Source organism: Calliphora vicina, chromosome 2 (genome assembly GCF_958450345.1).
Source record: "Calliphora vicina chromosome 2, idCalVici1.1, whole genome shotgun sequence".
Taxonomy (NCBI): Eukaryota; Metazoa; Arthropoda; class Insecta; order Diptera; family Calliphoridae; genus Calliphora; species Calliphora vicina.
In genome coordinates, this window is record NC_088781.1 from 96,410,922 (window position 1) to 96,426,575 (window position 15,654).

The following is a 15,654-nucleotide window of genomic DNA, read 5'->3' on the forward strand; positions in this document are numbered from 1 at the left end:
TTCATCAAAATCAGCCCAAAAAAAGATAACATTTCTATATCTTTAAATTAGAAATTCCAAATATTGAAAAATTTGACATTTGACCTTCACGATTAAGGTTCAACGTTTTCCAATTTTAGTAAAACTTTCGGAGTATATTTAGAATTATCTGGACTATAATATTCTGAATAGGTTTTACTTAAAATACATAACAGTAAGGAAATAGAGCTCATTCGCCAAAAAATTGCCAAATAATTGGTTTTTCTCGAAAATTTCAAAATTTAAATCGCTGGTACGGAAAAACTATAAGAGATATTTTCATAATTTTTTCACATTTTTATTCCGTATTATATTCTTAATAAATCCCAATGAGATGATCAAAAACTTCTGAAATTTGTTTAAAAAAATTTTAAAAAATTGAAAATGGAGTTTTGAAACTGCCGTTAAATTTTTTTTATTTTTTTGGTGATACCTGCGAATAGGTTAACGCTATCCTACGAAGACAAAACCTCATATACAAGTAAATATGGACATATTTTAAGTAAAAATGAGCTTTTATTTTAATATTTATCAACATATTTTAATTTTGTTCCTACCTTTCTTGTTGTAGTTGTCTGAGAGACGTTAATGGCCTGGCGAATTTTTAATAACTTTAAAATTTTTCGACCAAATTCTGTTTTTTATGTCTTATTAGTACGATAATTGCGTACACATTTCTATTCTTTTAAATTAAATTGCAAAAGTAATTTTTTAATGGTAAAATTTTTACAAAAATTGAAAAAAATGCATTTTCCGCCTTGTAAATGCATCTCAAAACTTCAGAGGGCTTGCGGCACGTCTTAACCCCAACCGATTTACCTAAAATTTTTTCAGGATGATTTTTTTACTAATATTCACCAAACTGGGGGGTGAGAATGGCCAAAATCGAATTTTCGCTTATTAAGGGCCACCCTAATACTACATGTTAAATTAATCTGAACGAACAGTGAAATAGTTTAATTCAATTCTTGTATTTGGACAATAAATTATGACGTGTTTACTTAAAATTTCAAATAAAAAATTCCGTCTATTACTTTTAAAAATATTTTTATATGCTGTAAAACTTCTCTCTACATCAGCTGAATTTAGAGGTGCATATTAAACATTCTTGTAAGTTGTACTTTGCATTTGATTTAATTTTATATCCATATAGCTGACAACAAATATTTTGCATTGTTTCCAAACCTTTGTTTTTTTCAATAATTCGTTTAATTTTAGTTTAATCAATAAATTTGGTATCACAATTACGTACATTGCAATTAGGTATTTTAATTTTTTCATTGAGGGAAAGATCACAAGTTTGTAATTTTTTAATATTATTTGGAATAAATCCATAATTGGATCCTATAAAAACCAAATCTGTTTTTATTTCAGATTTTCATAGAGTTTCTTTCGCGATCTTAATCAATTGAGCTTCATCTTTTAAACTATCTAGTACTTCCACAATTTTTTTGTAATTATTGGCATTATAATTTACTGCCTCAATCCATGTTCCCCAATGAGTTATTATTGGTTCAGGATGGAGAGGATTAATTTCTCTAAATGTTTCTACTCTACATGGAGCTTTTAAAAACACTTTGTTTGTATTTCAAATTATTTTGTTCACATTTTCATATGAATCCCTAATAGTTTCACAAACTCGATGGAGAGCATGCGATAAACATATAACATGTGTTATTTTTGGATAAAAAGTGTCATTTGCTTTTGCTTCCAGCAGACCTAATCTAGAAGGAAGAATGCCAATTTAACCAAAACAACCATGAATAAAATTGTTACAAAAAGTAGTACTAATTCTTTATTAAAGTTGGGATCCAAAATTTTAATAGAATCGCCAAAAAGCCATTTTTTGCAGTTTCTTCATTTGGGGCTTAAAATACCAACCATGATATTTGCAATGTTTCTTCCTTTCTCATCGATATCCATATATATTGATGTTTGAATGATTTCTTCATATCTTCAATACAACTTCTTCTAAGTCTATCAACGTGCTCTGAACGCAGCGCGGATTCCGAAGGAACTTTGTAGTGTGAAAATTGTTCGAAAAATTGTTTAATGCATGCATTTCTGAGTTTGTATAAAAATTGTTATTTTTTGAGATGCCAAAGTTAACTACTAAGCTGTTCAATAGCGTACGTACTGACCCTAAGGTTGTAGCAGTTCAACAGCAACAATATAATAATACAAAAAAATATGCACTTTTGGATATAAAAAATTATATACATTTTTTCAAAATATTCTAATATAAAAATTATTGTAAAAAATTTCAGGAAAAATATGCAGTTATGAGTAAAATATCCTACAGAACACAAAATATGCAAAAATATGCACTAACAAATCGATTGCAAAAATCTTTAATTTACCTGAAACGGATAAATAACTAACTAGGGTTTGTGGTCCAGGAAATCCCGGGAATTCCGTAAAAATATAGTTAATTTTTTTCCCGGGGAAAACGGGAAATTTAAAATTAATTAAAAATACTTTAATATATATACACCTATGTTTGATGAATGGCTTGTTCCAAATATTAATGGAGGTTTTGAACCTCATTAAGGATAAAGTAGAAGCATTAAGCCGAAATTAAACAATTTTGCTGATAGGTGATGCTATAATGAACACTCTTTATGATCAGATGTTATCTAAAAATTCTACGATGTCTCAAAAAATGGTTCATACAATAAAATGTAAAGTTAATAAATAATATAACAGCAGACTTATGTAAATTACATATAAATTTCACAACATAATAAGCTACATTATAATTGGGGGATTCAAAGGGTAGTCATAAAGTCTTATTGCCTTAAAATAATAACACAAAAAAATATAACTGCTGTGAGCAACCATCATAAGTTAGTGTGCTATTTCAAAATTTTGACAACTGATAAGAAAATAAATTTATAAATATTTAATATCAAAATAGAAAATAAAATTTTTTTTTTTTTTTTCAAAATGCCAAAAAGCAGTGAAAAAACTAAATTAATAAACAGTTTGTGTGAAAACTATTGTTCAATTCACAACTGAAGTTGTACAGTCGTATGAGTTATAAGTCGTATGAATGTACAATAGTTGTACAAATGTTGTTGATAATTTCTATATAAATATTTTGTACAACATTTTTACATATGGTTTTCGAATGTTGTATGAAAATTTAAGTGTTACCAAAAGTTTATATTTATACATAAACAAAAAAATTTGTTAATTTTAGTGTAAAATAACAACCAAACGGTAACACTGATTTGTTTAAATATTTGTAAATTTTTTGCATTTTTACACAATTCAGACATTAGTTTGCTATTGTTCGCTGCACTATTAATTTTACATATTAATAGACTCTGGAATGTTTTGTTTTGATATGTTTCTTTTGGTATTTTCAAGGCTTGACAAGGTAAACATACGACTTTGCTAAATCTGTGTTCACAACCACAAAAGTTGTATCATACAACGTACAACATACAACTACGTTGTGAATTGGACATATATGTTGGACATCATAATGGCTGGCTCAATTAAGTATGAAAAAAATATGTATCCATTCAAATTTAAATTCATATGTTTATAGGTGACGAAGACGAGGAAGAACAAACTGATGAAAAGTTTTTAATAAACGTTGCTTGTTTGCTCGCTAACCGCAGAAGTGTCCAAATTTGGGGCCGATTTAATCAAATGGTTCGGGTTAAACCAGAGGAATTTGTATATACAGTGGCTCACAGCTTATTTCGTGCATATGATTTTTTATAAAAGATTTCGTTATATTTTTATAATTATCTGACATATTAAAAAAAGAACACAGACAAATATTTGAATATATGGTATTATTTATTGTATTAACAAAAAAAAAAATTAAAAACAATTCATTTATTAAAAATATTTAACATAAAAACGAAATTTCAAGAAAAATAACCTCATAGCTTATTTCGTGCACATATTAAATTACTAAATTAATTTATTACAAACAATAAATTAAAACAATTTTATTCATATTTTAAAGAAAACTAATATTTTGAGGGATATCCCTTTTGTTTTAAAACTGATTTAAGTCTAGATTGCATAGATTTAACCAGTTTTTGTGTATATTCCGTCATTATCTTCTGCCATTCATGTTGGAGTGCATTTTTTAAGTCCTGCTTATTATTTATCTAATGTTTTCCAATATTTATCTCAAGAAAACTCCACAAATTCTCAATAACATTGATATTTGGTGGTTAACCTGGAGTTTTAAAGATGTTGCGACAGTTAAAAATAAGCCATGTTCATAGAAGTTGCGACGTATGCTTTGAGTCATTGTCCTGTTAAATCCTAAAATCGTCTCATATACCCAATTTCTCAGTACTTTGCAATAAATTATTTTTCAATAAGTTAAAATATACATTTGTCATATACATAGTGTCAAAGATAAATACTAAATTCTTGACCCCGGTTGACGACATGCATCTCCATACTATAACATGGCCTCCATTGTGTTTACAGTGCAACGTAGGTATTCCAAGAATTTTTTAATTGTGAAAAGTTATATATATTTTAGAAAAATCCCCTTTCCGTTGATATATAACATGTCTACCTTATGGTTTTTACGTAGCAAATTTATTAGGAAAACTTAATATCTCGCAGAGAATTTACATAACATAGAAATTCATAAAAAAGTATGTTCGCCTACCTAACAACATTTTTATGAATAAAAGTAACAGTTAGACCCCTTTCACACTAGGCAATTTAGTTGCGCAAGTCTCTTGACCAACAACAAACAGCATGCAAAATTTTCTTCTCTCAACCCGACATTACCTCTGGCACCAACAAACACAAGAGACTTGCAACTAAATTGCCTAATGTGAAAGGGATCTTATTAAAAATTAATGTTTTCAAATGCATAAGTTATTAATAACTATTTAGATATATAAACAACAACACTTAATAAACAAAACTAACAGCAATTCATATATGGGGCATTTCATGTCAAGTGAACCAACTTTTGAAATCGATGTCTTCCGATCGGGATGAAATTTGCAGTGCAACTTATTACCTATTGTTCTTAGCAAAATGTGTCCCATAGTTTAGATAGCTCTTTCTTCAATCTTTCGAAAAAAAATATTTTATTTAACTCAAAACATACAATTTTTGACTTTTTTTTTAGTTCAAACAAAAGCTTAGATATTATCCTTGAAGACCCTTTTGGTCGCTTAGTGGGATGCGAGTGGGATATCTATCCAAATAAATATTTTTTAACTCAAGACTTACAATTTTTGACTTTATTTTTTGCAAATACGATTTTTTTTTTTCAAAATGGGCCATTTTTTAAAAATTTTTTTTTAGTCAAAAGAAAGCTTAGGGGCATTCCTTTAAGATTTTTAGTCCCTTAGTGGGATGCGAGTGGGATATCTATCAAAATAAATATTTTATAACTCAAGATATACAATTTTTGATTTTTTTTGGCAAAATCAAAAACTTTTTTGACTTTTTTTTAAAATGGGCCCTTTTTGTAATTTTTTTTTTGCTATAAAGAAAGCTCAAGCGAGTGGGATATATATCAAAATAAATGTTTTGTAACTCAAGACATAAAATTTTTGTGTTAAAACATTTATTTTGATAGATATCCCACTCGTATCCCACTATGCGACCAAATAAGTCTTAAAGGTAAAGAACTAAGCTTTGTTTTGAGCAAAAAAAAAATTTAAAAAAAGGGCCCATATTGGAGAAAAAATCGAGAGTTATAAAATATTTATTTTGATAGATATCCCACTCGCATCCCACTAAGCGACCAAAAGAGTCTTCAAGGATAATATCTAAGCTTTTGTTTGAGCTAAAAAAAAATTAAAAAAGGGTCCATTTTTAAAAAAAAAAGTAAACAAAGTTTTTGATTTTGCAAAAAAAGTCAAAAATTTTATGTTTTGAGTTACAAAATATTTATTTTGTTAGATATCCCATTCGCATCCCACTAAGCGACCAAAGAGGTGTTCAAGGAAAATATCTAAGCTTTATTTTAAGAAAAAAAATCAAAAAAGTTTTTGATTTCGGAAAAAAAATATTAAAATTTTTTTATTTTTTTTTTAAATATTTTTTTTCGAAAGATTGAAGAAAGAGCTATCTAAACTATTTGGGACACATTTTGCTAAGAACAATAGGTAATAAGTTACATGGATAAGAAAAAACCCCTGTTTGACCAAAATGTCAAAATTTGACCCCCTATAACTCAGATTGTTCTCGACCGATCTTGTTGAAAAATTGTGTCTGAGTTACTGTCCAATAGAACTAACCTTGGTGCAAATTTCATCATCGGAAGACATCGATTTCAAAAGTTGGTTCACTTGACATGAAATGCCCCATATATATAAACAATACAAAAACTAATATCTAATGAGTTTTTTATGTATTTAATTGTGTTTACAAATTTTTAATCATTAATAACTTATTTGTACTTCAGTTTTAGTTCATCCATTGCCAACCTATCTTTCATTTCTAGCTCCATAACTTTTAACTTTTCTGTACTAAGTATCTCCTTTTCGCGCAGCTCCAATTTTCTTTCCTTTAAGGCAAATTCTTTTTCTTTTAAGCTCAATTCTTTGTCAGCCTTTTCCTTTCTAAAGCTGAGCATTTCTGACTGTATTGCCATTATATCAGTAAGAGCGGTTCTCGAATATATACCTTTTCGGATGGTAGAAGGTATATTTTCACTTTCCTTATCTTAGTGTATGCGTTCTACTATGTATGCGTTTTCAACAAGCCGGCCACCAAATATGTCATCAAACTCGTAAAAAAATGTGCACATTTTTAATAAAGTCGAGCCCTTAGCGCCAAATTATCGTAAGCGACAAAACACAAATTTTACAGGAGAAGGTTTTTTCGATTATTTTGAAATTTATCCATAGAATTAAAAATTTTATGATGCAATATATTATAATTTCGTTCAAGCTATTTTTCAAAAATATTTATAACTTTTGACAATTAAAAATTCATGGAATACTTATTGAAAAATATGACAAAAAATATTTTTTATTGAATTTTTGGATAGATAAAAATTTTTCGAATTGAAATAAAATATTTACTTATGAATAGTTTTTAATGAAATTTCACAGTTATGTAAAATTTTCTATTTAAAATTGAAAAATAAAAAAGAATTTTGAAATTTATTATCAGCAATCCCGCAATTAATAAAAAAATATTGAAAAATCCCAAAAATGGAAATTTTTAGTTTTTTGGCTATAATATCCATACCAGGGTCGGACTTATCGGAATCCTTTACAAAATAATTAAAAGCATATTGGGCCATCTAAAATCGGTTATATTATTTTTATATCGAATATGCGATTTGAGAATTTTTGCCCTAAAGTTTAATTTTACATAAAAAATAGGTGTTTTTTGATTGGACCTGGTCCCCTCGGTAACAAACATTTTTAATTTTTTTTCATTTAAAATATTTTATGAAAACTTAGCTTTCAGAAAGTATAAATTCCTTATACATCCTCTTAGAAATTTTTTGCGATAACTTAGGAAGAAAAAAAGTTATTTTTTCCCAAAAAATTAGCGAAAAATAGGCTTTTCAAAATTTTTTAAATTCAAATGAATATAACTTTGGACTTAGTCATTATTTTTAAACAGTTATTTTCTTATTTGACACATACGTATGTTGTTAGTCCAATGAAGGAAAACTGGAGAAAATCGGAAAATATTTGGATACGCTGTTATCAAAAAACTGGAGTAGGTTGGGTAAAAATGTTGAAAATTTAATTTTCAAATGCGAATACCTAAGCTATAAGATACAATTGATTGCTACGACAAGGTCTTTTGTAGCACTTGATGAAAAGATTTTATGTGTGTAATTTTTTGGAAATCGGAACTCAAACGAAGAAATAGGATCATTTTAAAAATGTAATATAACCGAGGTGTCCTACTTTGAGGACCCTTGGTCGTGGCCCTAGTGGGCCCATGAGGTCCACGTTCAGAACTTAAACTCGAGAATACTTCTTCTTTGCGCATGTGAAATTTCATTCAAACCAATCTAACCATTTAGAAGTTACAGATTTATTTCCCTCTTTTTTTTCAATACCACTATGTGTCGCTTACGATAAAATTCGTTTACTGTAAAATGTAAACATTGACTTACGATAAAATCTTACCCCCTATAATTTTGAAGTTATTAACAATTTTGATATTCTGAGAATGCTAAAACATCAGTCAGTCCATAATATTTGAGCTAAGGGCTCGATTTGTTAAGGATTTGCGATCTAAGTATTTGTTAAATTATCTCCCGGTGGTGCCAGCTGTCCTAGTTCAATAAATATTTTCAATTCCTGTGGAATGTTCAAATAACTTGAACACACCCGTACTTACACGAAAAATCTGTACTAAAGATTTTTGTGTTAGTTTGTCGGCAAATAACGGTACATACGAACGTACAGTAACGGACATTTTAATTCAACGAGATAGAGAGTTGTGTTTGGCAAATGACAAGTGGATAACAGGAAGCTGGATGGTGAGGCTGATGATGGCATTGTATTGTATTGTAATCATTAATTATGCGTAACATGTGACAAAATTACGTTACTGCATACACGCATTTACGCATTCAAATACACACAGTGACCGCGTTATGTCACAAACATTAACCATTCATGAAAAAACAGCGGTGGTGTTGACTTGCCATGCATCACTTTTTAACAGGAAACATAATGATACTTTAGCTTATAACACCGTACGACACTCAATATTTCCAATATTTTTTTTAAAAATAGTGAGTTACAGATCCAAGTATTGCCCAAATTTCATCCTTCTATCTTAACTACTGTAAAAAAATATTTTAAATTCGAATTATTTGATTTTTTATATTTTATTTTAATATTTCATTAGAAAAAAATATAACAAAATCCGTTGTGAAAAGCAACGAAGAAGACTTTTTAATAAACAAGTAAAATGGTATAGTCGGACAAGCCCTACCTTATGATACCCTACACCGGGTATATGACTATAAAGAGTTTTCTTTTGATATGAAACTTATTTGTGTTGAATCTTATTTGAATACACACATTTTCGGTAGTGGGCCTTATATGGGAGCAATGACTAATTATGGACTAATAGGACACAAAATTTGGTGGGATAAATTGCGAATATATGAAACATATTTGTGTTGAAGTTTGTTTGGTTACTGACATATTTCAGAGATTTATGTATATTAATGATATTTTCGAGAATGTTGCTTATATGGGAGCTATGGAATATTGTTGACCGATCGTCACGAAATTTGGTCGTGAGAGTTCGGCTTACATAAAACTAAATTGTGCTGAATTTGGTTTGAATATGTTCATAATTAAGATATTTATGAGAGCTTAACTATTTTCAAATAGGCCAATTGTATGGGGGATAGGATAAATAATGGGCTGATTCTAACCAAATTCAATAGCCTTTGTCCTTGGGGCAATATAAAGGTTTGTGTCAAATTTTGTCGAATTATCTTTAAACCTGCGACCTGTAGTTTACAAGGTTTATTACAAGGTTTACATGGATGGACGGACAGACGGACGGACATCGCTTAGTCGACTCAGAAAGTGATCCTAAGCAGATTGGCATACTTTAAGGTGGGTGTTGGGACAATATTTTTGTATGTTGCAAACAACAGCCCTAAACCATTATACCTCCCCCACTATGGTGGTGTAGTTTATAAACATGCACTTTTCTTAATAAAACTTTTTTGTATACTAATAAATTTTTTTTTTATATTTTAATTTGACCTTTATATATATAAAGGATGAAATTTTGACATTTAGTATAGAATATTTGGGTCTTTAACGCACTAGTTTTTTAAAGGGAATTTATTGACAATCTTAAAGTATATTAAAGGATAAACATTTTAAAAGACATTTTGACATCTTTTGATCCTTACAGGATAAAATAAAGATAATACAAAATATTTTACAACTCTTCTTGTTCTTTTGACATACAATCTGTCATTTTTGGAATAGCAGGAGTATTTTTAAATATTTTTTTGAAAAATGTACTTCTTTGAAACTTTGTAGTCCTTAAAAAAGGACACAGGATCACGAAATGAAAAACTGAAAACACAGTTTTTCTCCATTAAATTTATAGTTTCAGACGTTTCCGGTTCGTGTCTAACGAATTTTTTCCCTATTTGTTGGACGGTGTAATCGCTATGTGAGGGGAATGCTCGTTAATATTTATTCATATTAAAACAAAATGCATTTATTTATTTTTATTCGTTTTAAAATCGTTTTAAATGACAAACAATCAAAAAACTTTAATTTCATTGCAAAAATGCCCTGACTAGTTTTCAAAAGATTAGGATATCCGTAGCGGATTGCAGATTTATCACATTTGATGCTGTTTAAATTTACTAACCCCCAGTAACACCAAGTCTGGTTATGTTTTTACTAATAGTTATTCTGACAGTTTTCATACAAAAATAATTTTAACCGACAGTATAACTATTAGTTGAGGCATAACCAGACTTTGTGTTAATGGGGATAAGTGATAAATAATAATTGACAAATTTGCAGCACTCTTAAAAAACACTCTCATGTGTCAATAAATTTAATACCTCTTGTGAATATATCAAGAGGAATACTGCAGAATTGTGAAAAATCATTTCATTTAGTCTTAGAAAATATATAAACTTTTCAAAGTTGTTAAATTTGAAAAAGCTAAATTCACATTAAAAATATTTTACACAAACCATACATTTATTAAAATTCAAATGACTGACATGTCAACAGTTACAATTTTGTTCATCGTAGAATTTTCTAACATTTTTTAAATTTTAGAGTGAAGGAATGTGAAAAAGGCGGAGGTTGGTGGTTGGTGGACAATTTATGTGTTTTAATTTTCTCGTGGAAATGATATTTTTGTTTTGTGAAGCATGTTAAGAACCGTTCGTAATGATGAAGCTCCGATGACTGACAACATAATAATGGTCATGTTTACAACATGGCTGAGAATCAAACTTAAAGCTTTTTTCGTCACTACCACTTGGTTTAAAACAAACTTTGCAGGCATCTGATGTGGTGAATTCTTTGCGGTGTATGTTGAGTTTGTGCACAATTTTTGTCTGCATGTTTATTTTTTCTCAATGAAAATATGCTTTTTTGTGTTTGCTTGTAATAAAATATACCAGAAAATAGCAAGCGTCGTCATCATCATAATTTTCTATAGAAAATATACGTTTTTTTCTCTACATTGTTTATAAAGTGTTAATGTTGTCAGCAGCGGTGATAAGATCACGTTAAACAAGAAGTCATTGAATTTTAAATTGAATCTTTTTAACTTTAACTTTTTTTCATTGCTTTTATTTTTTTGGCGTTCTCTTTTAAAATGTTTTTTTTTCGTTACCTTTGCTATTTTTATTTGCAAATCAAATTATGAAAAGTTTTATTTTTCATATGGAAATTATTGTACATACATACATACATATGTATTTACAGTATGTCAAGAATGAGTTTTCACATTGAAAAAAAATTATATTTTCGACTTTGATAGCAAGAAATATACAACTTATTATTACGATATTTAAACTTTTTTGGAATATTATGAATATACACAGTATATATAAATCGTATATATGGAAAAAGTTCAAGTCCAATGTAAAAGAAACGAACAGGAAGTGCAAATAAAATACTATTTAATTTTCTTAGTGTCAATTAATTCTTTTCACAAATTACAAGAAATGAGTTTTAAGTAATTAAATAACTAATCTATTTACTTATTTGGCATTTTTAATATTTGGTATGACAACGCTTAGGATATACCACGCAATGCAGATGATAAATATCTGTAAAGTACCATTGATCATTAAGTGTGTACCAAAAAACACAAATAAAATTGGTTGTGAAAAGAGTTAATTGACACTACCAAAATTAAATAATGTTTGTTATGTATATTCATAACAAACCAAAAAAATATATGTAATGAAAGAATAAGTGGTATTTTTATGTAATCAAATTCGAAAATATAAATTTATTTTCAATGTGTAAACTCATTTTTGACATACTGTATGTAATTGCAACATAAAAATCATCCAATGAATTAAATCTCAATTTTTTTTTCAAATAAATCTTGAATTCCAAACAGACTTGTCAAATTTAGGACTCATAACATTTATTAGTTTACTTTGTCTTGTATTACCGCTTTTGTAAAGATCTCTTAATAAACATGAATGGGACTTTTTTAGTTTTGTTTTAAAATTTTACATTATTTTTGTAATTTTTTCAATATTTATTCCCATTAAGTGCACATGCAGAGAAAGAATTTAGTTGAGCATGGTTACTGTAACCATTTCAATATTGTTACAAGTTTTTTAGCAATATTATAGTCACAGTAACTATTTACATGATTGTGATAACCATAATATGGTTAATTTATGATTCACATGATTGTATCAACCATATATATGGTTACAGTAAACAAATAAAAAAAAGGATAAAAAAGACCCATGCCTTGAGGATTTAGAAGGTTAACATATTCTACAAAAATATTCTCCGTAACATTTTACATAACTTTGCTGAACACATTTTATACCTAAAATGTAAGGATCATATGGTTTCTTATGAAGATTAACAATAAGAATGTGCCAGAGTTGGGAAACTTTAACCCGCCCTCAAATGATATTCAGAGGTAAACTTTCAAAACGCCGATACACATGTCTTTTTTTGTCTCCTCTACACAGAAAAAATTATGGGCCAATTTTTTTCAATTAAGTGGGTGATTGACAAAAAAAAATATTTAAATAATTTTTTAATTAATTCAACGTATTTTTTAATTGATTGTTCAGTTTTTTGTTGACAGTGCTATCAACATGTTTAAAACTAAAAAATCGTTAAATAGTAAACAATTACTCCGTATTCTACATATGTAAATAAAGAAGTTTTTTAGTATGTGCGTTTAATTTTTTACAGTAGGCAACATTTGATTCAAGAAAAATATTTCCAATTAAAATATTTAATTAATTCAAAAATTTTTTTGATTGACTTTGCTGATTTTTTATATACAAAAAAAGTTGGTGTTGCCGTGGTAGTTATTTATGCCCAAAGAATTGTTCGATGCAGACATTCGAATGTTTCCCTTTTTTGGGTTTAATTTTTTAAACCTCTTTTTGAATTTAATTATAAGTGATTTATATGTAAATACAGTAACTGAATTTTATGCTGCCTAATTGTATGGACTTAATTTATTTACAAAGCACAATAAAGTACCTTGCCTTCAGATTTTTTGTTTGATTTGACTATGGTTCTTATGATAAATATACTATTTTACAAATTAAATTTTTTTAATTTGTTGTTTTTGAGAAGTAGCATGTTGAAGTCGGAAAAAATATTTAAAGTGATAAAAATAATATAAAAAAGTTTAAAAAAGCCTTTTTGGAATACCTTATAAAGAACTATAAGGTTAATGAAAATAAGTGTTGTCGTCAAAAATTATTTTTGGACTCTATGTTGTAAACTGTGGAATTTTAGAATTTATTTTATTTAAACCAATTAAATATAAATAACTTAAACGGCAACACTGATTAATTTCAGCTGCATAGAAAATAAAAGAACAAAACAAGATCATCAGTTGTTCTTGTGAGTTTGTGGTGTCAACATCAGCAGTAAAGTGTGTGTGTATAAAAAAAAACTTAAGCATAAAAAAAACAAAAACTATTTTAACGGTAAATAAACAGGTTTTGTCTTGTAGAAATAATTTTGTGTACATAAAATAAAGAAGAACAAATTAAGGAAAATAAGTGTTTTATGTAGAAAATACTAAATATACTAAAACTCAACAATGGATACCTCTACCACCGAAATGGACTTAAGTGACCTCTTAAAAAAATGGAACTTACATCACCTGTATGCTAAATTAAAACGTAAGTATAAGTTTTTATTGTATTTTAATTTAAATACTTTTTACTAAAACTCTTTTTTTCATTACAGAACAAGATATTACTATTGATGTACTGAAAATATTAAAACCAGCCCATATCTCCAAATTATTCATCGATAATACCGTTGGTGATCAAGCACTGTTTGAAGACTGTTTGGAAAAGTGGAAAATAACATCTACCCCATTTAGAGGAAAAATAAATGCAATGAATATTTCTTCAGATAGTTCTCAGAAGTTAAAATTTGTTTCTGTAAATGAAATTTTAGCGAACACGTTTAATGGCAAGGAAATCCTTAAATTTTATGCGAAAAATGACATTTTACATGAGGAACAACGAAATATACTAATTACAACTATTGCTAAATATATGGAAGCTAATGGGATAGCTTGTTCCATTTCAGACTGTGCTGATATTGAAAGGCAGATATGCGTAATTTTTCCGTCCGAACAAATTGTTAGTTTTGCTATTTATTTCAATATACAAAATAATTTTGTAATATCTAAAATATTTCCAGGAATTTTACTCGAATCTATAACAAGCTAGCAAATTTGAAAAGGCTTTCCAAAGACATATTCAAAGAAAAATCATCACCAGAAGACGATGAAGTGATAGGTGAGAATAAAACCAAATTAACTCAGATTAAAAACTTAAGAAATTATAATAATTTTTTTCTCTTTCAGAAGAAAATATGGCCGTCGCATTGCAATATTTAAGGTTGCCTTCAATTACAGCAGACGAGTTTGACCTATACTGGCGAAAATGTGCTAATTATCGTTTTCAGCAAATTACGGAATCAAAAAATACTGCCGACATTTTTCAACTCTGGCCTGAATACAAAAAGCCGTCTGGTTCACTTCTGGTTAGTTATGTTTTATTTAAAAAAAAAATAACTTTTTCACAATTTAAAATCTTTCATTTCATTTAAAAGATCAATATAGATTTTGAACTTAAATTTCCTATTGCAAAAAAATTTAACGAAAGATGGTCAAACTATGGAGAAAAGGTTATCTATTTGCTTCAGACTAAAATTACCTGTTCAGCTATTTCAAAAAAAATGCAGCAAATAAATTCGTTAAATGAAGGTAGGTAAAAGTTTTATTTTTATTAAAAATATTTAAAATTTCTAATTCATTTTTTTAAATATCTTTTCAGAATCTAAAATTTTAACAACACTTTGGAATATTCATCATTTATTCCCCCCAACACAAAAAGTCACCTCAGACGAAAGTGGGGCCAAAGTACGAAAAAAGTTCTCTGTACCAGATTCGCAGCAAAGTTTTGCAATTTTGGCGGAAACTGAAGAAGAAATCAACATTAAATTGAAACTTCTCGTACTTCAAGGGCGTAGTATCCAGCCAAAGTTATTAATTTCAGGTTCTTTAGAAAATATTAAATCCATCTTTGTTTATTTCGATGGTATTAAGTCAACTTGTCAACTTTAAAACACGAAATTTTTAAACTACAGTATTAATTATTATATTTGACCTTAAATTAAAATTAAATTAAAATAGTTTTGTGAAATGTATTGTATTTGTTTTTGTTAATTAGAACTGTATTAATTTTGTGCCATATTATTAAATATTGTAACTATGTACATATATATTATCTAATAATATTAATTATCTATAAATTATACAATTGTATCATTATAATTATTTAAATTGAATTAAAATTTATTTTTTTTTAATTAAAAACATTTTATAAAATTCAAAGAAATTTTTTATGGGGGTATAAATAACCAAGTAAAATATTAATTAAATCCATTAAAATTTTAATTAATT

The 15,654-nt window shown here is 27.9% G+C and overlaps 1 protein-coding gene across 1 annotated transcript; it reads left to right on the forward strand.

Annotated features, from left to right (window-relative positions):
• Positions 1 to 14,405: 14,405 nt before the first annotated feature.
• Positions 14,406 to 15,315, forward strand: LOC135950732 (uncharacterized). The gene is made up of 4 exons (XM_065500266.1): positions 14,406 to 14,485; positions 14,554 to 14,732; positions 14,802 to 14,955; positions 15,026 to 15,315. The coding sequence occupies exons 2-4, from the start codon at positions 14,562 to 14,564 to the stop codon at positions 15,313 to 15,315; spliced, it is 615 nt and encodes a 204-aa protein (XP_065356338.1). The 5' UTR covers positions 14,406 to 14,485; positions 14,554 to 14,561.
• The last annotated feature ends 339 nt before the right edge of the window (positions 15,316 to 15,654 follow it).

Coding starts and splice junctions, on each gene's coding strand:
- LOC135950732 (XM_065500266.1), top strand. CDS start 14,562: ATGGCCGTCGCATTGCAATATTTAAGGTTGCCTTCAATTACAGCAGAC. Junction 14,733..14,801: donor AGCCGTCTGGTTCACTTCTG/GTTAGTTATGTT, acceptor TTCATTTAAAAG/ATCAATATAGATTTTGAACT. Junction 14,956..15,025: donor AATAAATTCGTTAAATGAAG/GTAGGTAAAAGT, acceptor ATATCTTTTCAG/AATCTAAAATTTTAACAACA.